Below are 24122 nucleotides of genomic sequence, written 5' to 3' on the forward strand. Positions count from 1 at the left end.
GCTTACAGAGAAAACAACATTGCAGGCCATGTTAAACTTACTGACTTCGGACTCGCTAAGAAGGCCATTCTAGATAACAAGTCAGCGTCGACGTTTTGTGGCACTCCTGAGTATATCGGTGCGTGTTTTATAACCTGTGATTAGCTCTTGACACTAACGGTGCCACCCCAAGCGCGTCTTCAGCCCCAGAAATCCTCTGCAATTCAGGCCATGGTCGAGCTGCAGACTGGTGGAGCCTTGGAACACTGTTATACGAAATGTTGTGCGGGCTGGTAAGTTCATTCTAGATGCTCCATTTCATTCGAAGTTTTAATCCGGAAAATACAGCCTCCTTTCTATCATAAGAACGTGAACATCATGTATGATAGGATTCTCAACGCCAAGCTGACGTTTCCTGCTTTCCTCACTCCCGTGGCACGAGACCTTCTCTCCAAGGTAACGCAAACGATCGATCACTTGGAACTCACTATCTGTTGCTAGCAGTTGCTCGTGAGAAATCCTGAGACGCGGCTGGGAGCTGGACAGAGGGACTATGAAGAGATTATAGAGCACCAGTTCTTCGCATCAGTGAATTGGACAAGCATGCTACAGAAGAAAATCCGGCCGCCCTTCGTTCCACAAGTGAAGGTATGATGGCTGTATACAAGTTGAGCACTGCTGACAGCCCGATAGTTTCCATCTTGGACAGGCAGCCGATGATGTTGGAAACTTCGACGTGGTATTTACGTGTGAACAAATCACAACTACAGTGTGGTATGCTGATCAGTTTATTGGAGAGCGCTGAACTAAATCCAAAAAATGTTACAGAGAATTAATTGAGCGTGGCTGTGTGTCAAGGGAAATCAAATCCAGTACCAAAATCCAGTGAAGGTGTGCGTGTGTGTGTGTTGTTGTTGCGCAACTGCCTGCTTGAAAGTGAGTTTTGTCAACATGTACAAAAAAGAAACCTCTTCCTTTTTCTCCATTCCCTCGGTCGCGGTTCCCAGCCCTCCGCTTCTATGGCCTTAGTATGTACTTGTGGTCTATGCTTTCGAAGTCAAAAGGATCGTCCAGGGCCAGGGACGAAGCACCGCTACTCCTGCTGTAAGCAGCCACCGTGCTCGAGAGCGGCAATGCCAGGGGGTGAGTGTTGTTGCAGCTTGATGACACTGACGAGAGCAGTGGCTGTGCGAATTCAGGTTGGAGAAGCGAAGCCGACGGCTGCTGCTGGTGGTGGTGATGGTTCAGGTGGTGGTGCTGGTGAACCAAGCTCCGGGTGAGCTCCAGCTCCCGCTGCAGCCCCCTGACCCGCTCCGTCAGCTGCGAGATGATCCCGTAGCAGCCGTGAACCGGGTCCTTGTCCCGCACCTCCGCCTCGTAGATAAGTGACTTCATCGTCTCCTCCTTGTCCGCCGGGTCCGCGTCCCGCAGGAAGCGCAGCATGTTGCTCACGCCGAACAGTCTCTTGCAGCTCAGGAATCTCTGGTTGGCCTCGGCGGGGAAGTACGGCGCGAGCGGGCAGTCCACCGGGCACTTTCGCCGCTGGAACTTGCAAGCGGCGCACGCCTGGCTCGTTGTCATGCTCCCGTTGCTGCCGTTGCTCGAGGTCACGTTCATACTCTCGCTTTGCTGCTGCTGCTGCTGCTGTTGCTGTTGCTGCATCATCATCCAGCTCTCTCTCTCTCTCTCTCGCTCTCTCACTTCACTGTGCCTGCTTGATCTTCTGTTTCTTCACAGACGCTACGAATTCCCCGGCGGAGGCGAAGTGACCACCGAGAAATGCCGAAGATCCGCCGAAAAAATCCACCGCTGGAAGAAAGAAAAAAGAAAGGAACACACGCCAAAGGTCAGCTAAATGAGGTCACTATGACCCGCACGTAAATATAGCAAATAGCACATTGGCTTACTTTTATTAACCAGCGCCACGCAACGCCCATCTCTCCCGGCCGTGGGCAAGACTTAATTTACGTGTGGCCTGGATGCTGTCTCATATTTTTCGCCCTTCCACCTTTTCACTCTTCTTTTTTTACCAGGTCAGCTCTGCGAGATTATCCCGGAGCCGATTAGCCTTCGCGTATAAATAGCCCGCAAGCTTTAAAGTACGCTTAGCGAAGGTACGGTGTCCATCTTTTCTCGAGGCTGCGAGAAAAAAAGAGAAAAAGCTTAGCTTTGTGTGGACTGGAAGATCATAAAGTTTTGCTTTTGCTTCTACAGACCTGACACCACTCGAGAAAAAGCAGCACGATGTAGTCCAGGATCACGACGAGGCAAAAGAGCTTCCCCGCCCAAGGTCCGCAGCTAAAGTACCTGTGGAATCAAGGAGAGCGAAGAACTTCAAACGAGCACCGCAATGGAGTCTAGACTAACCGTGCAAGTCGGTCCCGCAAGTTGCTGCGAGGAGTGGCGGCGGCGTGGTTGTACACGACTTCGGTTCGCTTGGCTACGTCCATCCAGCTATACATTCTCGTCATCTACAGCACAAAGAGGTAAGTTTCTCCAGTTTTTATCTTCCTCTCTTGTCCTGTCCAAAATGGAAAGAGAGACTCACGTACGCGGTTGTGCATTTCCTGCGGGTCGATTCTGGGAAGAAGCTCGATCGCTTGACCGATGGCTTTTACCATCTCGCCCGGAACAGGTGTCGCGAGAACGATCATGTCCGGTGGAAGAACCTGGAGCAAAACAATGTGTTAGTCACGAAAGGTTTCGGAGAGACAAGATCACGACAAGGATTCACACAACATACATGCCTCTGGGACTCCACCGACGCGGGTGCTAACAGTGAGCAAGCCGCAACTAGCCGCCTCGAGGATTGCGATACAAAAAGCCTCGGTGAGGGAGCTGGAACGAGAGAGAAAGATCGAAACTTAAGCCATCGAAAGAGAACGAGGACTACTTCACCTGTTGAGAAAGATATGGCCGCGAACAAGCACGGAGCTCACCATGGCGTGAGGAACCGAGCCCAGCATCTCGACGCGCTCCTGAAGCGAGTGCTTCTCACGCATCTCCTCCAGACGAACTCTCTTGGGACCATCTCCACCGATTATAAAATCCACCTGCGAGGGAGCACGAGAGCTTGTTCCAACCGTGAACGAAAAAAAAAAAACTTGCAAGAGCTTACGTTTGGAAAGAGCTTGCAAACCTCCGGTATGACTTCCACCAGCAAATCTGCGCCTTTGCGATACACCAGCCTGCTCACCACCACCACAACGATGCGCTCGATCGATCCAGCGCGAGGCCGGGGCTGGAACATCGCAGTGTCCACGGCATTCGGGATCACAAACACCTTCTCTGGAGCGATCCCTGAGCGAAGCACCGTGTTCTCCTTGCTGGTGTGAGAGACGCAAATGGCGTGGCGGACGTCGGCGAGCGAGAACTGGAGCGCCTTGTTCATGTGGATGCTGCCCAGGTCCGCGAATCCATAGAGGGAGTGATCCGTGAACACCACCTCGAGGCCCATGGTCCTGGCGTGGAGGATCGCCTCGTGACACAGCGTGGAGAATGCCTGGTGGCCGTGGACGATGGTAATGGCCTCGCGGACGATGATCGAGCGCAGCACCGGGAGCGTGAGGAAGAATGTGGGGAGAGTGTTTTGCATCAGGAATGGCAGCCATGGAATGTAGTAGATCTTGAGGCCCCCGGTGAGGTAGCGCACGCCGGAGCGCTTGCCGTAGCAATGCGTGGCCACCACGACCTGGAAAGAGGAGATTATTACCCTACAAATCGCTCCGCGAAATGCCGATCGATCGATCCGGCGATGGAGGGATCCATGAATCGATTACCTTGTGACCGCGCTGCAAGAGGCACTGCGAGAGCGAGTAGATGTGGCTCTCCACACCGCCGAAATTGGGGTAGAAGAAATCCGAGACCATGAGCACATTGTGGCGCCTCCCATGCTCGTCGCCCATAGAACCCTAAATCTCCGGCATATTCCAGGCCAGATGGGATTCGAAAGATATTCTTTTATTCCTGGAAGGGAGTGAATATTCGGCTCCCGCCGGATTTAGTAAGCCCTAAAAGGACGGTTCCTTTTCAAGATATTTTGGGCATGGCGATCTTATTCGCGTCGGGCCAATGAGGAGCTGCCTCAGGGTGTCCCTTTCTAAGCCACAGCCACCTGTGCCGGCCAATGGGAAGTACGCCACGCGTCGTGCAACTAGCGCGGACGTGTTCCCTTCTCCTGGAGCCAAGGCATCGCCCCCAGTGGCCCCCATACCATGGCCGCCCAATCACGGCGATGACACGTTGCGTGTTGTCAGTGGCTGCCGCTGACGCGCGTATGATACTTTACTCTCACCTTCCCCACATATATCCTCCCTCGCTGTTAATCCCATGTTTTTTTCTTTCTCCTTCGTGGTGGAATGCACGCTCGCTCTATACTATTTTTTCTTGGTCTGTTCTAGAGAACGCTAGGTTTCTCTCCTCTCGTCTTCTTTCCTCTCGATCCATCCATCCATCCATCCAGCGATGATCAGCCGGCGATCGCGAAATCCCCGCGCGGAGGGCGAGATCCTTGCTCGCTTCCGCCCGATCGCGCCAAGGCCAGCGAATGTTTCTTCCTCTTCTACGCCTCCCATCAAGCCAAACGTTCCAGCAGCTCCTCCTTTTCCAGATTCCAGGCTCTCCTCCGCCAAGCGGTCCAGATCCTCGCCTTGCTGCTCCTCCGCTGCGCCAGCGCCGCTCAAGAAGCTCAAATCTTTGCCAGGGGCCTCTTCTTGTTCTTCCTTGCGGCCTTTGATTCCAGTCACCAAACCCTCCACCGCATCCTCGCGCCTCACGCAAGATCACGGCAGCAGCGATCTCCTCTCCAGCGCGCGATGTGAGCTCAAGACGCTGGCACTCCTCCCGGACGGATCATCCGCTACTGCAGCTCCACAGTCCCCCGGCAGCGATTCATCGCTCACCAGCCCCCAGCGTATCATCGATCCAGACGCGCGCCTCACGGAGCTCTCGCTGGGATCCACGTTGCGATCGTTGGAGGTGGATTCCTCCCGCGAGAAACTGGAGCTGGGGATTCCATCGTGGCGGCATTTCGACAATCTCCTCTTCGAGCGCAGTGCTCTGCCCATGGCTGTGACCGATGCTCAATCTGGCGGGATCCTGTGGAGCAATCCAGCCTTCTCAGCGGCGCGCGATGGAGATCTCCGGCATCCAGTGCCGCTGATCAGCTTCACGCTCACTGAGAAGTCTCAAGGTGTGATGTGGATCTTCGGGCCCAGCAACGCTAGCTCTGGCGTGGATTTCTTCCCAATGAAGCCACAAGCCGTGCGCGCCTCCATCGCCAGCGGCGTGCTGGAATCTCTAGCGGCCGCGAATCGATTGTAGGTAGCGAACTTATGAAATAGAAAGAAATTCTCGTAAGAACCCTAATCTAGGAGCCCTAGATTTCGAGAATGGCGGGGAGCACGCGCCTGGCGATCGCGCTCTCGGCGCTGGCGTACATTCTCGCAGGTAAGAATCGAGCGAGCGAGCGCGCGAGCAGCGACTTCGCGATTCATTCCCTTCTATCCTGGCGTAGAGATACGATCGCTTTGTGTCTTCTTGCGAGTTATTTCTTGGTGATTTACCCCTCTCTGGCCACTGGCATCCTGCTGATTTCCTCTCTGGGCACTTTTGGATCCTCCAGGGCTCCCATTTTGGTGGAAGCTGACGGAAGTGTACCGTGTGCCACTGCCATATCGCGAGGTTGAGGGATTCGTAACAAAGCAATCGTCGTCGTCGGCCGCGAGAGTACACTGCCAGCTCCAGATCGTCTTCTTCTCCAAAGAAGAAACTCCAGACCGGGATGCGAAGTGGAGTGATCGACTGGAAGTGGTGTTGAGGGCCACTCGCGAGTGGTCTAACACTGGATCTTGTGAGATCGAAGTGGCCGTGACGCTAGATGCCAAGGGACTGTGTCTCCACAAGCGTGGGGGAGATAGAGCGAAGCCGCTCTGGGAATGCGGCCGTGTTCCTGACAGCCTCCATAGCCAAGACTCCACCTCGATCGACGAGAGCTTGAAGGACTATATCGGTGAAGATCGAGCAGGAAAATACACCATTCTAGTTCTCCTCGATGGAGAGCTTTCGCAAGGTGGTGGTGCCGAGGCCGTGGTGGGAAAGTATCGTCATGCATGGGTGGTTTTTCCACCGAGTTTACTGGGGAATGACGAGCAGCTCACTCGGATTATTTCCGAGACAGCGGGTGTTCTTCTGGCGGGTGGAAAGTCCGCGACTGCAGTGGCAAAGACGATGCCTTTAGCCGCGGATGGATCGGCGATCCTGTCCTTCAGCTTGCTCAACGCGGATCCAGAAAACTGGATTTTCAACTGGTACTCTGAACTTTTTTTTTTTTCCTTCTCGAGAAAAAATCTGATCTTCTGAATCCATTTGCAGGGACTTTGACAGTGTGGAATCGCAGTATCTATCTCCTGTCGTCGACGCACTGGCTCCCGTGGCGCGTTTAAGCGTTGAAAGCCAGGTAACTCGAGCTCGCGCTTCCATGAAGCTTCTTTTCGAGGTGCTTTGAACGTTTCTTTCCAATTTCCTAGGTCCTATACTACACTCCAGCAGCAGCGAGGTCCCAATGGAACGCAGATATCCGGTCGCACGTTATTGAATCAAAGGATCTCTCCTTTTTTGTAAGCTCTCCGGTCTTTGGTTTTTTCCTAAAGTTGCTGCTCCTACAGGTGAACGCCAACGAATGGCATTTGGATACGTCTGCTGCCGCAGCTGGGCGGTCGAAAGTTCTCCATTTTGCAATGTACGTGGCCTCGTATTCTCCTTTTGGCTACGGTCCGTTCGCTTTAACATTACAGATATGTGCCTCCCGTCGAGGAATGCCCGTTGCGCATCAAGCTGTCAAGCGGCCGCATAACCTCCTCGGCCTCCATCGACGGTTTTACCTCTCCAGTCGGTAGTCGCCAACCTTTTTTTTTTTTTTCTTCTTCCTGTTGCCTTCGCACAATCCAGCTGATGCCTTTAATGCCAGGGGTGGGGAGGTGTGGTCATCTGGAACCCGCCCGGGTGTCTGGTTGCTGATAATAGCACCTTGCGGCAGCGACTAAATGTGAACGTGCGCTGCCTGGAGGAATTTGATTATTGGAAAGGCTGATCTATCGCTTTGTTTTTTCTCCCAGGACTTGAAGACGACGATGGAGGTGGTTGTCGCTCAGCTCCGGACACTGTTTGGTCTGCCTCCGGTACCACCGCGCAGGAAAGCTCCAAAGCTGTCCATTCTTTTCAACCAGAGAACAGGATTCGCAGAGTGGTACGGAGCGAGCAGTGTTCTATTTCCAGGAGGTGATGTAATGCTGTATTTGATGCAGGGAGCTGGATCTGCTGCTGCGCAGGCGCGTCATAGCTGATGTAAACTCCACTGCTTCTACCCTGGCATCACTCCTAAAACTGGTATGATGATCTTCACTTCCTCGGAAGAGAAAAGCTCTTAATTGGGTTGCTGTACAGGTGGAATCGCTTCCAAAGATGGTTATTCAGCAAGAGATTGGTGTCCAGGTGACAACGTCGCTCGAGGCGGCTGAGAAAGCCATGGACGCTGGAAACGCTTCCTACGAAGTGATTGGCAGTAAGGCTATCGAAAAGTCTCTTACGTACTCAGCCGCGTCGTGTCTCTCGCAGATTTCTCGGCAACGGCAAAAGCCCGGGCTGAAGAGGCTTTTTTCCATCCATCGATCATGTCTCTCCTTCACTTCCCAAAGGAGCACCAGTTCGCGATATACACGGTACCTTCGAGAAAGACAAAAGAAACAATTCACCATAACTGAAAACTCTGCTCGTTCTTGTGCAGCCATTTTTCGTTCCAGTGCTGCTTCACACCGTTATCTCCGTTGTCAAGGAGACAATGAGATACGCTCGAAAGTCGTCGAGGAAATAGGTAAATGCTATATTCTACTTCGTACTCGCTCTTACTCGCGAAAACTCTCTTGGAATTACTAGGTGGTTTGATCCTACAATTCATGCGAGAACTTCAGCGTCCTTCCCTTGAACGAAACATTGAAACGTAGCTTCTATATTAGAATTAACAGTCTCCTTGCGGTTTTCATTTCGCTAGAAAAACTATGGACAAGAAGAGTGATAAAGCTCAAGTTAATGAACAACCTGCCATGCTCGATCCACGCCTAGGTGCTGTAACTTCTTTGCAATAAAATCCTCCTCTTCTTCCTCCTCCTCGCCTCGCCTTCTCTTCAATCCATGGTGTGGCTGCTCGAAAACCATTCTCTTCGAGTGCTGTTCTTCCTCCAGACTGCGATTATCTGGAACTTGCGACCCGGAATGCTTGACGACCCATGGATGGTTCTCAACTTCATGGATAGGCAGCCTCCTTCTTGGGTCCAAGTGGAGCAACTGGAGAATGAGATCCCTGGCTCCATCGCTCACGTCCGTCCAGTCCAAAGAACTCACCGCCAAATCCTCCCAATGACTCAACCTCCTTGGCACATCCCTCGATCTCACTCCTTCGAACGCAAGCTTCCCGGACAAGATCTCATACAAAACAATGCCCACGCCCCACACGTCCACTCTCTCGTCGTACTCATGAATGGAAGCCACCACTTCTGGAGCAACATATCTGTCTGTCCCGACCTGGCCTCTCATTCTCATGTCCGTCCCCTTGCTCACCCAAGAGGTCCCAAAGTCCGCCAGCTTTATGTTGTCAAACAAGCTCTCCCCAAAACCCAAGAGGATGTTCCCCACCTTGATGTCCCTGTGAACCACGCCCAAGTCGTGCATCCTACTCACGGTCCTGGCCACGCTCTCGATCACCATCGCTGCTTCGTGCTCGCTCAACCTCGTCCTGTCCTGCAGCAGGTCTTTCAACGAGCACTCGCACAGTTCCATGATGATGTGGTAGTAATCGTCGTCCCTGAAAACGTCCACCAGTTGAACCACACCACTCTCGCCCTTGCCTTTGGAGAGCGCCCGGATCTCCATTTCGGCTTCCTCTAGCAGGCCTCCATCCGGGAAGTCATCAGGGTTGAGATCTTCAAGCTCGTCCTCTTTATACTCTGTGACCCTGATCGATTTGCAAGCAAAAGGCTGACCGTCACACTTGCGCACTACTTTGTAGACGATTGCCTGGCCGCCATGATCCAGCTCCTCTTCCACCGAGAACAAGGCTCTCATGCGCTCCATCTCCATCGCTATGGTACCAAAGTGCGCGCTAAACCCAGATCCCACAAAGGGTGTTGATAGCAAGAAAAAAAAAGTGTAGGTTTCCTTAAACACAGGTGTATTTATATAACAGGGAAAAGGCGAATAAAGAATATTATCATCTACCATTTTCTAACAAATAAATCTTAGGGGATGGTCAACTTTAACCAAACTTTTAATTCGTTTTTGCCTCCCATGGATGCTTCTCAGCATGCAAACTAGCTTATTGCCACAGCTATGGGACTTCGCACGCTGTGTTTTCCATCGTCCCAAGTGAGCGACGAGAAAGCCCATGGATTCGAAGCAATGGGCTCTTTTGAAGAACTCAGGGAGATCGTGACGTTGAAGGAGAGCTTCTCCCCCTGGTTCAAGAACTTGAGCTCCTGCGGCGAGACGGTGATGCTGAGCCGCAAATCGCTGGGAGCCTCCACTCGTGCCTTGTAGATTGAGCTCGCATCGCCAACGTTTGTCACTGTTCGCGGGATCGTCGCACTCTTGACAACGCTGATGTTGAATCCGATGGAGGGATAGTTGAGGCTGGCGGGAGTGCTCGTGCCGTCGGGGCAGGAGGTAGCGGTGTCTCCTGTGATGTTTTGGACTTGCTTGGAGGAGTAGCCGATGCTGCAAAGGTAGAGGATGTAGTCCAAGATAGCCGTCTCGTAGACCAATCCCGGATCGATGGCTTTCATCGGCTGGATCACTCCGGCACCAATGCTGAAGGAGTCTCCTGGCGATCCGTCGCTCTCTGTGATGGGCTTGCCAGTGTTGTCGAGATACCTCGCTGCGAAGTATGAGAGATAGCATTCGTTCCTATTTGCAGTTTCTTACCTGTTGTCATGATCGCGGACTTGATCGCCGCCGGACTCCAGCTTGGATGAATCGACTTGACGAAAGCAGCCGTACCGGTTGCGTGAGGACAGGCAAAGGAAGTTCCCGATGCGATAGCAAAGTTGGTACGCACAAACGTCCCATTTGGATCCATTGCTACGCTTCCACTGCTCCATGCTGCCAAGATGCTCACGCCTGGAGCACTCACGTCCGGCTGAGAAAGTGTTCTTCAAGACCAAAAAAAAGAAGACAAAGAAAAAATACCTTTATAATGTCGGGACTGATAATGTTCGGTCCTCTTGAAGAGAAGTCTCCAGCCACCGGTGCAGGCTTTATAGGAAACCGTGTCGAGTTTCTGGGAAAACAAAGTATCAGTCGCGTAACCAACGTAGAAATATAGACTCACGGCGTGATCTCTCGATCGATGGAGCTGGCACCAACAGTAAGTATCCAAGGAGCTATGTTGGTCACTGTTCCTTTGATCGGCCCAGAGTTTCCACAAGCACACGAGACTAAGATGCCTTTCTCCAATGCATGGAAGGCACCAATCGCGATAATGTCGACGTTATATGGCAGAGGTACGTCGCCAAGCGAGAGCGATATCACGTCCACTCCATCGTGAATTGCGTCGTCTAGAGCCGCTACAATGTCGATGTCGTAGCACTGGAAAGTCCAGCACACCTTGTACGCAGAGATCCTGGCACTGCGAAGACCACCTCTAGCAATTCCTGAAGCTAGTCCTTCCATGCTCGCGTTGGCCACTGCCATACCAGCCCCAATGGAAGCTGTGCCCGTTCCATGGCCATCAAAGTCTCTAGGATTGCTGTATGCCACCGAAGCGTTTGGGGACAGGCCGGCTCTGTAGTATTTCGCACCTATGAGTTTCCTGGCGATACAATACACACAAAGTTCAGGAAAAGAAAGCGATGGAGTGGAGCGCGCGCAAAATGCCTCGTACCTGTTACAGTGTACTACTACTGAAGCGTTCGTTTTCGGATCATTGACGCAAGACCCCTTCCATTTCGCCGGAACTGGTTTCATTCCATCGTCACGGAAGCTTTTGGATTCAGGCCATATACCTGTGCACTGTGTAAGAGTGTGATCCAGCAAATTTCCTCATACCTGTGTCAAGGACTCCAATTATTACATCACTGGAGTCCTCATCCAGAATTCTATGCTTGGACAACAGACTTGCTGCTTTTGACTCTGCGTCAATCGGAAGGCCCAAGAAATCCCACGAGCGAGTTGTAAAGAGCCGACGAACTCTGTTGGGATGAACACTGAGAACTTCCGGCATTCCTACAGAACAGGAAAGAAACTGTTATGTAAGAGAGTACTAATGTTGCCGGCACGTACTGGATAGCTTATCAGCTTGTTCTTTTGTAAGTCTGGCAGAGAATCCGCTAAATACATACTTGTAACTATAGATCATCGCTGCTGAGGCCACCTCCATGCTAGAGACCAGAAAAGTAAAAAATCTTGGATCAGACTGCTACTATCAAACCTTCCGGTTGCTTTCACGAGAAGATCATAGTGAGTTGTGGTCAGTGTGTCGGCAGATATCCCCTTTTTACCTCCAAGGTACACAATATACGGCTGCAAGACGGTTAATAATCAAAAGAAAGTAACAAGAAGCAAACCTTCAACGAGCTGGAAACATCTCCTTTGCAGTAACACACAAAGAACACAAATAAGAAGAGCCGCATTTTCGACTTTGTTCCACAAGCCCTCGAAGCAAGTGTATCGATTTGAATAAATCGACATCGACGGCGCGTCCTCACTGCAAGCAACAAAACTGAACTGTAGTATAGAGGATGCTCCCACAATATCCAAAAGCCTTGCACCAAATAAACAGTGTTAATGTTTCATAAAAGGTACCTTAGACGACAGGAGGGATAAGCTGTTGCGACGTCTCACCGACGTTGAAGGATGGGAATGAAAATACCAAGCACCTAGAAAACCAGCAGCGTCGTGAAAGAGCTCCACGGAACGAACGTACCGGGATCAGTAAGAATCTCACCCATCAAGCAGTGCCTAGGAGGATCCAAGAGATTAAACGTCGAAGCCAAGTTTCCAAGCCCACGTCCGACCACGAAAAAGTCGAAACCATGGAGGTGCATGGGGTGAGAAAGGCTGGTCCCTTGAAGAATAACCTGCATCCTCGTTCTATACTACCCCGGACAGCGTTGAGACTGGCAGGAGGAGTGTAGTCGAAAACAGGAGTCGGGTGGACGTAGCTTATGTTCATGGATGCTCCGGCCTGGCCCTCAGACCACTGTCAGCTTTCCTCTGGTGCGTCCGGAGGACAGCAGAGGACGTTCGTTATCACCACCTCATTTCTCGATTTCCGTAGAAACTTCTCCCGAGGCCACTTTGTCCTCAAACTCTGTCGCAAAAGCTACCTCGAAGTGGCCAGGAAGATCTGGTAAACTTGTCGGAACGTCCGACGAGGCACCAACTTCGAGTATTGTGGAAGTTCTCGTGGTGTTGATCGATACAAGCGGAGCCGCACTATATACTCAGCGGTGATCAGCGCTCTGGCCTGTTGCGATTGGTGTTGAGAGCTTCGACATACGAGGCATCGATCTCGATCACTTGAAGCGTATGATTTGCTATACCAAAGATCATGGCGGCGTGTACCAAGCTTACCGAGAAGGACACCGAAGAGATCCACGGCGGGCTCGTCAAAGTGCAGTGCCTTGGCGGCCTTGCACTCGAAAGCTACACCGATATGTTTTCGTGCAGCACGATGTCGTGTCCTGGATAGCAGCCACGAGAGGCAAGCCAAGGGGCTCACCTTTGAGCCTACATTGCGGTCGAACCCCACCGTGGGGCGCCTGGCGTTCGATGCGCTGCTGTGACGAGGATAAGGCGCTGCTGCTTATGATCAACATCTATGCCGCTGCGAGGGAAACAAGAACCCTAAAAAGCGGGAAGGAACTCGGTTGCAGCATTTGCCCGGAATGCGTAAGTCTGGAAGTTAGCTACGACTTCTCAATGCAAGTGATCACGTTCCTTGACCACTTGACTCTACGGTGCCCAGCGCAGGAGTCTTCTCAGCATAGCAACACGACTGATGTTTTCTAAAAAAACTGGATTCCTAAGAATAAAAATGGATGTTAGAATTCCCAAAGATTCTGATAGTGAAATTTTATTCAGGGGTTTATTTATTTCGTAATATACCAAAGTATTTGAGCATGGGTAAAATATCTTAAAATATCTAAACATATTTTAGTAAATAAAAAACTAGCCAGATTAGTGTGATTTAAGTTTATTTTGACAAAAAAATTAAAATAAATTTTTATGTACTGAACTCGAATTTGCGGGCAGATTCACAGCTCAGGTGCATCTTGTGCCCAATAAGAAATATTAAACTTACATTTAAATCAAATAAAATACCGCTATAACTTTATTATTTAGAAAATCAATTTCCGTTGCCGGGAATTGAACCCGGGTCTTTCGGGTGATATTTCATTGTAACAATAATATTTGATAATTATATTTACTTTATTAAGTTATATTATTTTGAGTATATTATAAATAATTTGCAGATAAATTAATAAATTATAGGTGTTTTGGGATCATCAAATATAATATTCTTGTTCTTGCCAGCACAATAACTTTCACAATCTGGGGTTCTTAGTTCTTACACTCCTAATTACATACTTTTAGCTTTTTTAATATCATAAATGTGGCGATTGAGCTCTTTTAATATCATAAACGTTCCTACTATGTTGGCGATGATCCAGCTAAGAGTCGATGATTCCAATCCAGTTATGATGCTGGTGATGACAGGAAGAAGACTTGTTAATCCCAATCTAGCTATGATGCTGATGATAACATGAAGAAGAATCCATGATCCCAATTCAGTTATAACGCTGGTGATGGTGCTAGTGGTGGTCCTAGTCCCTGTGCTATTCTTTGCCCCTGTGCTATTCTTTGTCCCCGTCCCCTGTGGTGGTGGTGGTGAGGATGGTGGCAGTGGTAGTGACAGTGGTGGTGGTCGTGGTGAGGACGGTGGCAGTGGTGGCAATTGTGTCTCCTCACCCAGCATGCTCTTGCCTCTACCACTGTCGCCTCCGCTGCTGTCGACGCCACCACCGCTGGTCTGGGAGTTCATGGCGGAGTTGGTCTCGCTGGTCCGGGAGTCTATGGGTGAGGAGATGTGCCCACGATCGTCGTCCATGGGTCCCATGGATGAGGAGCCATCCAGAGGAGGCGGCGGCATCGGCGGCAATTGCTTCAATAGCTCTTGGAGCCGCTCCTCTACCACTGTCACTCGCTGCTCCACCACTGCCAATTGCTGCTCAAGGAGCGCCACTCGGTGGTAAATGATATCATCACTAGGAAACAAAAGCACCATCGATCAATCCACCCAAACCCTTCCCAAAAGCCCTACAAGAATAGTATTTTATCTTGGTTCAATCCTTTTTACCAAAAAGGACGTTTTGTATCCTTTTTGGCCAAAAAGGATACAAAACGTCCATACCTTTGCTGGTCCATCAAACCGTGGAAAGAGGAGTGTCAACTTCCATCGACGGTCACAGACGCAGTGGCCGGAGTATACAACTCCGAGGGTGGCAGCGCTTGGATGAGCGTCGCCAGGACGCTCGAGGGGTGGGCTCGGACGTGACGGGGGGATACCAGTTGGGATCATCGCGGTGGAGACGCAGACGGCCATGCAAGTGATCCCCACGGACCCCGGACAGGTCGACTCGCAGGAGAGAGTGGTGCCGCAAGCCGGACAGGTGTGGTTCCAAGAGGTGCTACCGTAGTCACCGGGACGCACTTGAGGCTGTGGTTCCTGACGTGGAGCAGCAGCGGGATGGTTGGGCCGACGACTCCAGCACCTGAGAGTGCAGAGAGTTTCGAGGCAGATGCTCAGAGCTGTGCAGCTCTGATCTCCTCTTCGTGCTTGCTCGTGTCAGATGGATCCTGGAGCACTCAAGGAGCAAATCAAAGCAGCACTACTGTAAAACCTACTGCTGTTGTCATTCCTTTTCCAAGGCACGGAGGAGCTCAGCAAGGATCCCACCTCACCTACGTGAAATTGTTTGGTTCACATTCAAATAAAAGAAAAAATAACTTCACCTCAGTTCTCAAGCCCAAGCAGCGCGTCCCTTATCAGAGCTTTGTTCCGCGCTCTTGCTCTTAGTTGGGGCCGAGCACAGGTAATGGAGAAGGTAGTCGTTTTTGGAGGCGGTTGTTGCTGCAAGATAGGGACTTGAGAGCGGGCATGAGCTCCCTGTTCTTCGACTGGATTGTTCTGCCAATGCAAAGCTCCTGTAACAAAGCTAACTTAGTACATGTTTCCTTCTAACTGGATTCATACCAGTAAGAACTCCAAATGAGGTGTCTTCTCCAGGTACTGCACAAGTGGATCTCCAAGGTACGAAAGTGAAACGTTGCAGACAACACCACTGATCGCAGAGACGTCTACGGCCTCCACGCATCTCTGAATCAGCAGCGCCTCGTTCAACCGGAGTGCCAGCATCAGTGCTCGTGAATAACGCTTGCTTTCCAGCGCATCATTGATTGCCTACAGAAATGGCAACAAAAGCTTCACATCCAGTGAGCCCGTAAAGACCAATCGTACCTCCGGTGTGACATCCACATCGAGATCGGTGGGATAAAAAACAAGGTTGTCCATTGAGTAGGCCTTCCGTTGTTGCAGCTGCCCAAGTCCTGCCAGTTGGAGATATCCTGAGGCACTTGGTGTGTATAATTGGCCTCGCAGTGTTGGTCTGTGCCCCTGGTAGTTCCTGCGTCAGATCTATAGTCAACTTGGACCATCGACACCGGCCTGTCATAGTCATCGATCAGATCTTGAGGACCTGCTGCAGTCATTCTCTTCGAGCCAGAACACCATCCAACGAATAGTTGTGAGATATCTGAAACCTTCGTAGCAAAACGTGCACAGACGATATGTCGTAAGCATGAAAGCCAAGCGAGCTTGTGCGTGATAAATACCTGGTCCGCGACGTCGTACATGCAAATGTGCTTGCTGGTTCCTCCAGCAAGCAGTAGGCTGCCGTCGGCTGAGTAAGACATGGTCGTAAAGCATTTGCCCGAGCTCGAGTTAGCGGCCGTTCTTCTGTCACTCATCAATCTCACTCCAGCAACGTCACGCCTGCCTTGTATCGTGCCCATTAGCACTCTGTTAATGGGGTCCCAGAAGTGGATCTGACCATCAAGTGTTGAGCAGGCCAGTTACTTTCCGTCCGGACGGTAAACCACGGTGAGCAGGTCATGTGTATGAGTGAAGGTTTCAACGAGGAAGCCAAGAACTCCTGTCAAGACGTGTTAGAAAGTGGAAAAGATTGTCGCGTAGGAGTACGCACGTCTGTAGGAGACAAGGCCAAACCATGAACCGGTCCCTCATGACCACCGAAGACATCCACTAGCCGCGCTGTTTTCATAGACCAAACGTATATCTAGCACGAACAGTAAAGCTTGAAATGAATCGAGAAAAAGGAAATCGAGTAGACAGCGACAAGATACCTGGAATGTGTGTTCCAGCACAGATGATCTCTCCACTTTTGTCTGCAGCCAATGACACAAACTGCGTGGGTGGTGAAGGTCCGGAAGTTCCGATAGCACATCAGCTCCCATGCACGTACAGTACCATCGAGAGATGCACGGCATTACTTTGGCCAAGAACAACGCTGCAGTCACTGCATTTGTGTGCTCGGCAAAAGTGACGAAACAGAATCCAGACGCAGCATTCCACAACTGCAACACACGAGAAAGGCATAAGCGACGGCGCAAGAAGAGAGTGATATCTTCTCTTTGGAGATCGATAGCAGCTGTATGCACGTAAAGTCGGGCATTTGGTAGATGCAACCACGATGTTCCTTCCATGCTGGTGGAACAAGTGCTTCTTCACGAGCTGCCACTGCCCTTTATCCGGACGTAGAACTGGTAGCTTTCTCTTCTCCGTTTGCTGGCCATCGGATTCTTCCTGATTGGTAAGTGTGTGAAAACCGAGGAATCAAGTCATCCAAGCAAATACCTTACGAAGCTATGTCTTCCTCGACTTTCCTTGATCGCCACCACCATCGAGCGCGGGAGCTGGAAGCTCTTGAGCCACACCCAGTGACACAGCATCCTTGGAGAAACTATTAAGCGCAGATCCCGCCCCCGGTGCTCTCACGCCATTGACAACGTTGCGGTGCGCAGAGAGCACGACTGGCCTGTATCCCTCTGCATTGCTCTGGAGCCTGAAAATCCTCGGCGCGCGACAGCACTCGCGCTCCGGTATAAAACGGATGATGTAATCTTATATTAGACTAATCTAAACTTCCAGTTTGACGACCAAGGTTCTGCTAATGTTGACTATTTGAGATGAGAACTTGGCATACACGAAACTCTTCGTGCTCGTCTCCCATTCTCTCGAGCACAAGAGCGGCCCTGTCCATCTCTCCCAATTCACACAGCTTCTCTATCAGCTTGACAAAGGTGGCTGGATCCGGCCTCGCTGATTCCACCGCCCGAGTAACTTGGAGCATCACCATGAACGCGTGCTCGATCTGTCCAGCGCTGCAAAGCCCCTGGATCAAAACGCTGTAAGTGGTCGAGTCCGGAAGGCTTCCCTCGGCGATCATCTCCTCGAGGACCCTCTCCGCCTCGTCCATCCTGCCGAGCTTGCAAAACCCCTCCACAAGGCTGTTGTAAGTCGCGGTGTTTGCTCGGCACCCCTCCTCCGCCATCACCGTGAGAAATCTGGAAGCCAGATCCATCTCTCCGGTTTTGCAAAGCCCCGCGACGTAGGCATTGCACACCAGGAGATTGGGAGCGTAGCCACACACCACCAGCTGCTCCAGGAACGCTCGAGCTTCCACCATTCTCCCCATCTCTGCAAACTTCTGGACCATGATGCTGTAAGTCACGAAGTTTGGCTTGCACTTGCTGTGCGCCATCGTTTCCAGGAGCTTGGCGGCGCTGTCCATCTGATCGGTGTTGCAGAACAGCTCCAGTAGCGCGTTGAAGGTGACGATGGTCGGGCAGAATCCCATCTCCACCATGATGTCCGTCATGCCGAGCGCTTCCTCGGGCCGTGCCGCCTTGCAGAAGGCGTGGAGGATCAAGTTGAGCGTCAGAATGTTGGGCTCGATGTTCCTGAGAAGCATCGTCTCCATTACCTTGCATGCCTCGTCCGGCCTCCCGGATTTGCAGAGAAACTCCACCACCGGATTGAAAGTCACAGCTGTCAGAGCAAAACCAGCGCTTTCCATCACTCCCATGAGCTCGAAAGCCTCGTCGAGCAGGCCAGCTTTGCCGAGGCCCGTGGCCATCGCGTTGTAAGTCACCCGGTTTGGAGCCACGCCTCGCTTGGCCATGGCCTGGAGCTCTTCACGGGCCTCCTGGATCCTCCCGGAGCTACACAGCGCATCAATGAGCGTGTTGTAGGAGACGCTGTTGGGCTTGCAATCCATGCGGTGGAGATGGCTCTTGGCCTCGTCCACAAAGCCAGCCTCGGAGAAACCTTTGAGCATGAGGTTGTGGAGAACGACCAAGCTCCCAGGGCTCATCCCTGTATCCTTGAACTCCTCCACAAGCCTCTTTGCCTCGTCGAACTCCCCGGCAAGGCAGTGGCCGTGGACGAGAGTTCCATACGTGAACTCACTGTGCACGAACTCCCCCAGAGTTTTTCGATTTAGCATCTCTCTCACCTGGTGGATTCTCCCGGCCTTGATGAGCGTGTTGAGCAGGCAATTGTATGCCACCGTGTTGGGCTTGTAGCAAGCTTCTCTGGTTAGCCACTGGAAGAACGCAAGAGCAACATCTGGATCTTTCGTTCTTTGCAAGATCTTGCACACTGCAATGTGGCTGAAGTAGAGGCCTTGGAATGCGGCTAGACTCCCCACCAGAATTCCTTCCGGAAGCCTCGATTCGAGAAGCTTGCAAATCTCTGTCACTGAGTCTTCATCCACTACTGCAATGTTGACTGGAGGATCGAGCTCGCCAGGCTGCCGCTCCTGCGATTTCCTCTTCCTCCTGTATCGAGATTTCTTACCTGGTCTCTGGCCTGATAATATTTGCTCCTCGGCAGCAGTGGCACTGGCATTCTTCCGGAAGCTCACATTTTGCTGGACGGCCTGCGCGCTGCAAGAAACCGGAGCTAAAGATGTCGAGGATGAGCTCGCGATCGCCACCGGAATGGCGCCGGCTAGCAGCGCCATGGCACATTCTTCGCTAGGGTTCTTCCCTGGCTAGGGTTTTTGGGATCGCATGGCGGCATTTGTCTGTTCTTCCCCAATCCTGCTCTACTATCCCCCGATTCGTCCACACCAGCGATCCAGCATCGTCACGAGAACCCTACGAACCGATGGCGCCAGTAGCAGCAACGGATTCAGCGAGGATCCACTGAGAAGACGCGGGAGCGGCAATAATCCCATCTCCACTCGTCTCGGGCAGCTGCTGGAAGCGAGAAGGATCGATCTGCTGGAGCGATTCCGGGAGATCCGACGCAATTTGCCGCTCAAAGTGTTCTTGCTGCTGCTGGGATTCTACTCGGCCAACGCGCTGGCCACGGTGCTGGGGCAAACGGGGGACTGGGACGTGCTGGTGGCCGCGATCATCGTGGCTGTGATCGAAGGCATTGGATTTCTTATGTATAAGATGCCGCCCGTGACGGAGAAGCTGCGATTCCTGGTGAGAATGCTGAATTACTGGAAAGCCGGCCTCTCCTTTGGTCTCTTCGTCGACGCATTCAAGCTTGGAAGCTAAGAACCCTAAAAACAGAGGGGTACTTCCTGGGGTTCGAACCGGTGACCTTGTGCTAGAGCTTATATTAATAGCAAACTATAAAAATACAGTAACCTTTCCATAGTGATAGTATTTCGATTGCGATGAAGAAGAAAGAAGTGATATTTTCTGGGATGATCGTTCTCCTTGTTCTAGCGTATGGAGTTCTTCTTTTGTACGCTGTGACCGTCCATCTCACCGTGAGGCACTACGTGAATTTCAACTCAAGAACACGATTGCATACGATCAAACAAGACGTGGATCGCGATTTTGGAGCCACCAATCTCACGAACATTGTGTTTGGGATCAGCTCCAACGCCGCGATGTGGGATTCGCGCAAAGAACTCGTCAAGGCATGGTGGAGGCCGGAGGATCGAATGAGAGGCTTCGTTTGGCTGGACGAAGCAGTGAATTCCACTCTACCGGACCAGGACACGTTACCCGAGATCAAAGTTTCCAGTGACACCTCCAAGTTTCGATACACGTACGGAAGATCACCATCGAATGGAAGGCACCACATCCGCATAGCAAGGATTGTCTCGGAGATGTTTCGCCTTGGGCTGGGAGACGTTCGCTGGTTCGTCATGGGCGACGATGACACGGTGTTTGTCCCCGGAAACTTGGCGAAAGTTCTCGCAAAGTACGACCACCGGCAACCGTACTACATTGGATCAATCTCCGAGAGCCACTTCCAAAACGTGGATGGATTCTCGACAAACATGGCGTACGGAGGCGCCGGATTCGCGATAAGCTACGCGCTCGCGGAGGAGCTTGACAAGGTCTTGGACTATTGCCTGGAGAGATACCATGGATTGTATAGCGCGGACGCTCGGATCCACGCCTGTGTGGCGGAATTGGGGGTTCCACTCACGGTGGAGCGTGGATTCCACCAGTTTGACGTGCTGGACGACGCCTCTGGATTGCTCTCCTCGCACCCTCTGACGCCGCTCGTCTCGCTCCACCACATCGAGCTCCTGGATCCATTCTTCCCAAGGATGGGGAGGATCGAGAGCGTCAAGCATCTGATCGGGAGCGCGCACGGGGTGGATCCGATGGGCTTGCTCCAGCAATCCTTCTGCTATGATCCCGATCGGAACTGGACGATCAAAGTGTCTTGGGGATTCGTCGTCCAGATCCACCAGGGAGAGGTTCCAGAGAAGGATTTGGAGCTTCCAGTGAGAACATTCTCTGGGTGGCACCGCGACCGTGATCGCGTGGGGATTGCCTTCACGACGAGAGAGAACCCGGTGGACCTGTGTGACCGGCCGGTCAACTTTTATTTGACCCGGTCAACGGGGCTCGAAGGCGGGAAGTCAAGCAGTAGCTATGCGCGGGAAGAGAGGACACGGTGGAAGTGCTTACGCTCGGAGAAGGATTTATCCATGGTGAAAACTATACGCGTGGTCAAGGATATAACTCCGGATCCATGGCTGCTAGAGGTAAAGTTAACTTTACTTTTTAATCCCGAGTGAAGTTTGGTTTTACCAGGCTCCTAGGAGGCAGTGTTGTACGATACAAAAGCACGGGGCAACGATGGAGTTGAGAGTAGAGAATTGATATTTTAGGGCTATGATAGCTGAGGGTTTTAGCGCCATGGATCTTGATAGCGAAGTTTTGCGCGATTGATCGCTAGGGAGGGTAAGGCTGTTCTAGAGCACGATCCATTGCTGGTAGGGAGGGGATTTATAGTCGATGGAACGCGCTCTAGAGCCGCGGGGTTTTGGAGTGATTCGAAGCCGCATTTTGCCGATCGGCACGATATTTTCGAGATGGATCGCGATACAGAATCTCCGTTTTTGTTGTTTTCCAGGAAAAAGGGAAGCTCGTTTTGGAAACTCCACAAGTAAGTTTCGAACTCTTGCGTAGAGTGTTTTTGCTCGTTTGCTTGCGAGTTTTGGCCAGAGAGTTTCTCTTCTTCTCATCTCCTAAAGTAGCGCGGCAAAGAGTCCTTTTAAAAGTAGCTGATTTCTCTACCGGCCTCTCTTCCTTGTAGAATGGTTTCTAGCTTCCTGCCCATCCGTGCTGCCAGGCATTTGGTTCTTCCAGCGATGGCTACAAATCTTTGTCTTTCTGGGTAGAATGTTTCGTGCATCATGGCTGCCAGGCAGTTGTTCTTTGCAACGATAATTCTTCTTGCTACAAGCTGCGTCCTTGTTCTCTTGGGAACTAACTTCTCTTCACAGAAGCTCTACCGTGGCTATTTCTGCGATCGCCATCTTAGGAGCGGCAGCAGCAGCAGCAGCACGACCAAAGTGGAGAATATAATGTTTGGGATCGGAGCAGGGTCACAGACTTGGGATCACAGGAAGAACTACGTGAGGCTTTGGTGGCGGCCGAATCAAACGAGAGGGGTGGTCTCGCTGGACAGCGCTGTGCGAGACATGCACGATGGATCGCTACCTCCGCTCCAAGTCGTCGACAACAACGAGCTTTCGAGAAACTTCACCTTGACGGACCAGCAGATGAAGGACCAGATTAGAGTCTCGAGGCTTCCTTCGGAGTTGTTCCGGCTCAAGTTTTTCGGGGTGCATTGGTTCGTTCTTTCAGACGACGACACCTTCTTCGTCGTGGACAATCTCGCTCGGGTTCTCTCCAAGTACGACCACAGTCAGTTTTACTACATCGGTGCTTTTTCGGAGAGCCACTACCAGAGTGTTACAGGGTTCTCGACAAACATGGCTTTCGGGGGTGCTGGGATTGCACTGAGCTACTCACTTGTGGAAGCGCTCGAGAAAATGCAGGACGACTGCATTAGGAGGAACGATCACGTATGGGGTGTCGACGGCAAGCTACAAGCTTGCATGGCAGAACTTGGCGTGCCACTGACGTTGGACAGAGGATTTCATCAGGTAAATGGCTGGCTGCTCGAGCTCCTCAAAACTTTCGTGCTCTAGCAGATGGACATTCGTGGAGATGCTATCGGGTTGCTCGACTCTCACCCGACTACTCCGTTGGTTTCATTGCACCACTTGGATACGGTCGATCCTATTTTCCCAGGAATGAATCGGATTCAAGCGTTGGCTCATCTTTCGCTTGCCATTCGGGCTGATCCTTCTGCCGTCTTACAGCAGTCTTTTTGCTACAACGATGTCTACGACTGGACGCTGAAAGTGTCTTGGGGATTTGTCGTGCAAGTCAACAGGGGCTATGTATCTCCCAGAGAGCTGGAGTATCCGTCCAGAACTTTTGTGGAGTGGTTTGGCTGTACTGCAGGTTCTTGCCTTAACTTTAAGACAAGACAGATCGATCGCAGCGATCCCTGCTTGAGCACCGTTTCATTCTTTATGCTCAACGTCAGCCAGGATGGTCTAGACAGCAACTATTTCAAGAGGACAGGCGCAGGCAGCTGCGAAGATAGAGATCCTTTGTCACGCCTCGAGATAATTCGTGTAAGAAAACAACGCAGCCAGTACCGAGTAAGTGCACTTTTCTCGTGTTTCTGTTTACTTATTTGTCTTTTACTTAGGCCTTAAGAAGACAATGCTGCAGCATTCGCGAGCCTTCTAAGCAAAATGAACATGAGCTAGAGATCAAGGATTGTTGAAACGTTTTTTATTCCTTAACATGCTAACTTTCATGATCGCTTGCGTACGCTTACGAAATGTCACTCTGATGTGCAGGTGACGTAGTGGTATGTGATTCACACTTATCAGTGTGATCATGTCGAAAGCGTGTGATTCTACTCTTAAGGTAACTTCGAGTGAGTCGTTTTGTGGCTCCATGGATGTAACAAAGCTGTTCTCTTGTGCAGTTGGAATTACAGCTCTTGTAAGCTGTTACATGATTATTACTCAGCGTTTGCAGCCTCTTCTTCCACGGAGTTTAGAGACTGGCAGCTTAGGTGGCGTGACCAGTTTGGAAAACATCGTGTTTGGAATAGGAGCCAGCTCTCGTACTTGGGAACACAGGAAAAGATACATAAAGCTTTGGTGGAGACCAAACGAGACGCGAGGTATTGTTTCACTGGACAGACGGGTACCTAACATGAAGGACAGCTCTCTACCTCCGGTCAGAGTTTCGGACAACGCGAAGCTATCAGCAATGTTTAGAGCCAGGGGGAAACACATGAGGATCACATTAGGATTACAAGGCTTTCGTCAGAGTTGTTCCGGTTGAACTTCTCTCGGGTGCATTGGTTCGTTCTCTCCGACGACGACACCTTCTTTGCGCTCGACAACCTTGTCCAGGTTCTCTCGAGGTATGATCACCGGGAGTTTTACTACATAGGTGGCTTATCTGAGAGTCATCACCAGAGTGTGCTGGGCTTCTCAACCAGCATGGCGTTCGGGGGAGCAGGAATTGCAATGAGCTACGCGCTGGTGGAAGCACTAGAGAAAATCCAGGACGATTGCATCAGAAGGAACTATCATGTCTGGGGTGTCGATGGGAAGCTGCAAGCTTGCATGGCAGAGCTCGGTGTGCCA

The 24122-nt window shown here is 51.4% G+C and overlaps 8 protein-coding genes and 1 pseudogene across 12 annotated transcripts; 3 read left to right on the top strand and 6 right to left on the bottom strand.

Annotated features, from left to right (window-relative positions):
* Nucleotides 1-996: 996 nt before the first annotated feature.
* LOC9658762 (LOB domain-containing protein 22) lies at nt 997-1644 on the bottom strand. Its single transcript, XM_002986553.2, has one exon. The coding sequence runs from the start codon at nt 1642-1644 to the stop codon at nt 997-999; it is 648 nt and encodes a 215-aa protein (XP_002986599.2).
* A 219-nt stretch (nt 1645-1863) lies between these two features.
* On the bottom strand, nt 1864-3895 carry LOC112341050 (phosphatidylinositol N-acetylglucosaminyltransferase subunit A-like). 4 transcript variants are annotated; one of them, XM_024660469.1, is made up of 8 exons: nt 3759-3895; nt 3098-3670; nt 2878-3032; nt 2727-2817; nt 2532-2648; nt 2347-2450; nt 2196-2286; nt 1864-2118 (listed from the first exon to the last, which is right to left on the bottom strand). In XM_024660469.1, the coding sequence occupies exons 1-8, from the start codon at nt 3882-3884 to the stop codon at nt 2074-2076; spliced, it is 1302 nt and encodes a 433-aa protein (XP_024516237.1). In that variant the 5' UTR covers nt 3885-3895; the 3' UTR covers nt 1864-2073. The 4 variants fall into 4 exon arrangements, 2 of the variants coding, with proteins under 2 accessions (XP_024516237.1, XP_024516238.1); XR_002990414.1 differs by lacking the exon at nt 1864-2118 and having other exon boundaries at nt 2528-2648; XR_002990413.1 differs by lacking the exon at nt 1864-2118 and having other exon boundaries at nt 2723-2817.
* A 1450-nt stretch (nt 3896-5345) lies between these two features.
* Nucleotides 5346-8138, top strand: LOC9659842 (GPI transamidase component PIG-S). Its single transcript, XM_002986464.2, has 13 exons — nt 5346-5427; nt 5603-6287; nt 6352-6436; nt 6507-6596; nt 6645-6718; nt 6774-6867; nt 6947-7030; nt 7095-7225; nt 7284-7365; nt 7423-7540; nt 7594-7697; nt 7763-7849; nt 7912-8138. Exons 1-12 carry the CDS (start codon nt 5370-5372, stop codon nt 7847-7849), a joined length of 1692 nt encoding a protein of 563 aa, XP_002986510.2. The 5' UTR covers nt 5346-5369; the 3' UTR covers nt 7912-8138.
* Nucleotides 8062-9111, bottom strand: LOC9658763 (aurora kinase C). The gene has a single exon (XM_002986554.1). The coding sequence runs from the start codon at nt 9109-9111 to the stop codon at nt 8062-8064; it is 1050 nt and encodes a 349-aa protein (XP_002986600.1).
* A 5883-nt stretch (nt 9112-14994) lies between these two features.
* On the bottom strand, nt 14995-16101 carry LOC112341011 (annotated as a pseudogene).
* Nucleotides 16007-17047, bottom strand: LOC112341047 (periodic tryptophan protein 2 homolog). Of its 2 annotated transcripts, XM_024660452.1 has the most exons (4): nt 16964-16978; nt 16453-16912; nt 16293-16385; nt 16007-16241 (listed from the first exon to the last, which is right to left on the bottom strand). In XM_024660452.1, exons 2-4 carry the CDS (start codon nt 16810-16812, stop codon nt 16101-16103), a joined length of 594 nt encoding a protein of 197 aa, XP_024516220.1. In that variant the 5' UTR covers nt 16813-16912; nt 16964-16978; the 3' UTR covers nt 16007-16100. The 2 variants fall into 2 exon arrangements, with proteins under 2 accessions (XP_024516220.1, XP_024516219.1); XM_024660451.1 differs by having other exon boundaries at nt 16453-17047.
* A 173-nt stretch (nt 17048-17220) lies between these two features.
* On the bottom strand, nt 17221-19141 carry LOC9659844 (pentatricopeptide repeat-containing protein At1g09900). Its single transcript, XM_002986556.2, has one exon. The coding sequence runs from the start codon at nt 19131-19133 to the stop codon at nt 17277-17279; it is 1857 nt and encodes a 618-aa protein (XP_002986602.2). The 5' UTR covers nt 19134-19141; the 3' UTR covers nt 17221-17276.
* A 35-nt stretch (nt 19142-19176) lies between these two features.
* On the top strand, nt 19177-19797 carry LOC9659845 (ycf20-like protein). Its single transcript, XM_002986465.3, has one exon. It carries the CDS (start codon nt 19183-19185, stop codon nt 19678-19680), a length of 498 nt encoding a protein of 165 aa, XP_002986511.2. The 5' UTR covers nt 19177-19182; the 3' UTR covers nt 19681-19797.
* A 5-nt stretch (nt 19798-19802) lies between these two features.
* LOC9658764 lies at nt 19803-23278 on the top strand. The gene is made up of 5 exons (XM_002986466.2): nt 19803-21137; nt 21306-21541; nt 21803-22547; nt 22596-23114; nt 23165-23278. The coding sequence occupies exons 1-5, from the start codon at nt 19803-19805 to the stop codon at nt 23240-23242; spliced, it is 2913 nt and encodes a 970-aa protein (XP_002986512.2). The 3' UTR covers nt 23243-23278.
* The last annotated feature ends 844 nt before the right edge of the window (nt 23279-24122 follow it).

Source organism: Selaginella moellendorffii, unplaced genomic scaffold (genome assembly GCF_000143415.4).
Source record: "Selaginella moellendorffii unplaced genomic scaffold, v1.0 SELMOscaffold_74, whole genome shotgun sequence".
NCBI lineage: Eukaryota > Viridiplantae > Streptophyta > Lycopodiopsida > Selaginellales > Selaginellaceae > Selaginella > Selaginella moellendorffii.

What these genes read in the sequence shown, in the direction of transcription:
- LOC9659842 (XM_002986464.2), top strand. Translation starts at nt 5,370, where the DNA reads ATGGCGGGGAGCACGCGCCTGGCGATCGCGCTCTCGGCGCTGGCGTAC. An exon ending in TTCCTACGAAGTGATTGGCA is followed by an intron (nt 7,541 to 7,593) that starts GTAAGGCTATCG and finishes TGTCTCTCGCAG; the next exon opens with ATTTCTCGGCAACGGCAAAA. An exon ending in ACCAGTTCGCGATATACACG is followed by an intron (nt 7,698 to 7,762) that starts GTACCTTCGAGA and finishes GTTCTTGTGCAG; the next exon opens with CCATTTTTCGTTCCAGTGCT.
- LOC9658764 (XM_002986466.2), top strand. Translation starts at nt 19,803, where the DNA reads ATGAAGAAGAAAGAAGTGATATTTTCTGGGATGATCGTTCTCCTTGTT. An exon ending in TCGTTTTGGAAACTCCACAA is followed by an intron (nt 21,542 to 21,802) that starts GTAAGTTTCGAA and finishes CATGGCTGCCAG; the next exon opens with GCAGTTGTTCTTTGCAACGA. An exon ending in AACAACGCAGCCAGTACCGA is followed by an intron (nt 23,115 to 23,164) that starts GTAAGTGCACTT and finishes TCTTTTACTTAG; the next exon opens with GCCTTAAGAAGACAATGCTG.
- LOC9658762 (XM_002986553.2), bottom strand. Translation starts at nt 1,644, where the DNA reads ATGATGCAGCAACAGCAACAGCAGCAGCAGCAGCAGCAAAGCGAGAGT.
- LOC9659844 (XM_002986556.2), bottom strand. Translation starts at nt 19,133, where the DNA reads ATGGCGCTGCTAGCCGGCGCCATTCCGGTGGCGATCGCGAGCTCATCC.
- LOC9659845 (XM_002986465.3), top strand. Translation starts at nt 19,183, where the DNA reads ATGGCGGCATTTGTCTGTTCTTCCCCAATCCTGCTCTACTATCCCCCG.
- LOC112341047 (XM_024660451.1), bottom strand. Translation starts at nt 16,812, where the DNA reads ATGGAAGGAACATCGTGGTTGCATCTACCAAATGCCCGACTTTACGTG. An exon ending in TGCTGGAACACACATTCCAG is followed by an intron (nt 16,386 to 16,452) that starts GTATCTTGTCGC and finishes TGTTCGTGCTAG; the next exon opens with ATATACGTTTGGTCTATGAA. An exon ending in TGGCCTTGTCTCCTACAGAC is followed by an intron (nt 16,242 to 16,292) that starts GTGCGTACTCCT and finishes ACGTCTTGACAG; the next exon opens with GAGTTCTTGGCTTCCTCGTT.
- LOC112341050 (XM_024660469.1), bottom strand. Translation starts at nt 3,884, where the DNA reads ATGGGCGACGAGCATGGGAGGCGCCACAATGTGCTCATGGTCTCGGAT. An exon ending in TCTTGCAGCGCGGTCACAAG is followed by an intron (nt 3,671 to 3,758) that starts GTAATCGATTCA and finishes TCCTCTTTCCAG; the next exon opens with GTCGTGGTGGCCACGCATTG. An exon ending in TTTTTCTCGAGTGGTGTCAG is followed by an intron (nt 2,119 to 2,195) that starts GTCTGTAGAAGC and finishes TTTTTCTCGCAG; the next exon opens with CCTCGAGAAAAGATGGACAC.
- LOC9658763 (XM_002986554.1), bottom strand. Translation starts at nt 9,111, where the DNA reads ATGGAGATGGAGCGCATGAGAGCCTTGTTCTCGGTGGAAGAGGAGCTG.